General features: G+C 44.7%; 1 protein-coding gene across 1 annotated transcript in view; it reads right to left on the bottom strand.

Annotated features, from left to right (window-relative positions):
* SHISA9 (shisa family member 9) overlaps positions 1-2,136 on the bottom strand; it is a 177,863-nt gene extending 175,727 nt beyond the window's left edge. Inside the window, exon 1 of the mRNA XM_010138322.1 lies at positions 1,664-2,136. Within this exon, the coding sequence (XP_010136624.1) occupies positions 1,664-1,986 (323 nt within the window). The 5' untranslated portion in view covers positions 1,987-2,136. The remainder of the gene's footprint in view (positions 1-1,663) is intronic.
* Between the last annotated feature and the right edge of the window lie 7 nt (positions 2,137-2,143).

The raw sequence follows: 2,143 nt of genomic DNA, 5'->3' as shown, positions 1-2,143 counted from the left end.
GGAATGGCTACAACTTCACCCTGTCCTGGTTTTTGTAACTGTTACGAGCCCTGTCTTTTTGTCTGACGCTACAGAAGGAGGCTGAAGCAAGGGAGAGCTTCTTCCAAACAAGCTCTGTAGTTTAAGAGTAAGGTTTAAACACAGAAACTGGGATCTGTGTATTCTTTTTCTCGATTTAGTGTTTGAGAATATTCAAAATGTCTAAAGGATTATTATACCTTGCTCAACAAAAATAATCTTTGCAAAAATATCACTGACACACAATGTTGACTAAAATTTCTGCAATGTGCTTTGTTCCTCAGTAGTAAAAGCATATCCACATCAACCAGTTTATAAATAACCAATAATTGCTAGTGAACTAGCAACACATTTCCAGGAGTATTTTTGTGGCTTTCTCTGTTCATTTAGGTATAAGCAGTTAATCAAAAAGTCATACAGAAACTTCAATAAAAAAATAACACTCCAAGCACTGAGTTGATCTTTCGATTATCTTTCAAAGAACGACTCCTCATCTAAGCTTTGAAATTGTGAACTACACCATTACCTGTCAGGGCAAAAGGAAGCTTTCTGCCACACTGCATGTCCAGTAGGAGGTATCCTTTTAATTGCATTTCCTCACTGAAGTTGCCCAATATGCTGGAATCTATTTAGACTCTTTAATGGAGCTGTTTGCCTTTTTTAATGCCTTTTCCCCATCTGCTTTACTTTCATGTTTCTGGGATTAGCATAAAGAATCAGACATACTGCAAACTTGACAAATGTGTTATGCCTTAATTTTGAAGTGCTGTGACAATCTGAGTTTGGAATGCGTTGTTAAAGCGATTGGGCTCTGTCCTGAGTTGCCCACCTGCCTATCCACCGCTAGGCAACCAGTATCTGGAGTAGACAGTACATAGCATGCCTAACTCCAGGTGGGGGAGGTTCCCTTTGATATAACTCAGCCATTACACTGTGGATACAGAGTATAACACACACATATATGGGTGAGACAAGACTTCCAGATTCCAATTTTTACCTCTCAACACCATCTGAAAAAATGTTAGGGAATTCTACAATAGCTTTTCCTTTTTATGTCTCCCTCTTCCCTTCCACCCTGGCTCATTTTTACTGCTTAGAAATTTTACAAATAGCTCACACACTTGCAAGGTTTGGGGGAGTAGGGAAGGTCCTGCCAAAACCATATTACAGCTGGAGAGGGAGGGTGAGATGACATTTGTTTACATCCTTCTGTTGAGAAGTAAAAACATTTTCCAAGCTTTGAAACAGTTGGAAGAGGGAGCCCATCAGGCTTTCTATAATTGTGTTGCTCATTTCGGGATTTTTTTTGTTTTCCTATTCATGCACAGTATATCTGGGAACACTTGCTGGATCTTGTTGGGGAGAGGGTCAGACACCGCAGATAAAAATGGACTACTGTCTGTGCAGACTCCACAATTATTTCTAGCCCTCTTCAATATGCATGTGCTTTGATAACCTGGGCTTGGAGAACCACAGAAGCTCTGCTCTCCAAAGTTGGTCTCTCTCAGTCGCTTTGCACAGGCGTGCAGCCAGCCTGGCAGGAGTTATTTTTTTAGCAGGAATACATAGGCTCCTCTCTCCTCTTTAGCGGTAGGGGGAGAGGTAGGGGGAAAAGGGGACCCCACTGCCTGGCACTCAGCCTTACCTGGACATGTGCTCCCGCTGAGGTCTGTGTGCCTTCTCCAGCCCTAGTTTGGTGAAGATCCCCACTAGCACCATGACTGCCACAACCCCACAGATTATGTAGACAATGAGGTTGGTTTTATCCCTGGTAGGGTCGTGCAGAGGGTCATCTATGCGGGAAGGAGGCTTCCCAGTGTTCATCCACAATGGTGTCTCATAGTTTGTGCAGGTGCTTTGATCCAGCCTTGTCTTCTTGAACTTGCAGCAAAACCTGAAGCCACAAGTGCCGCAGCAGAAGATGAACTCCCCCGAGCTGCAGTTAAAGGGGGGGTCCCACTGCCCCATCACGTCAAAGTAGCCCCTGCAGAAGTCCGGGGTGGGAGGTGGCTCGGAAGGGTCTAGCTGTTCCCCAAGGCTGGAGTGGTTTCCTCCTGAGAGCACCACGAAGCTCCCCAGATGCTGGCCAGCTTTCTCCTGAGCCCGACACACCAGTGTGAGAAGG

Source organism: Buceros rhinoceros, unplaced genomic scaffold (genome assembly GCF_000710305.1).
Source record: "Buceros rhinoceros silvestris isolate BGI_N320 unplaced genomic scaffold, ASM71030v1 scaffold1556, whole genome shotgun sequence".
In the NCBI taxonomy this organism is placed as follows: Eukaryota; Metazoa; Chordata; class Aves; order Bucerotiformes; family Bucerotidae; genus Buceros; species Buceros rhinoceros.
The sequence above is the reverse complement of the archived record's forward strand: the minus strand, read 5'-3'. Positions and strand labels throughout refer to the sequence as shown.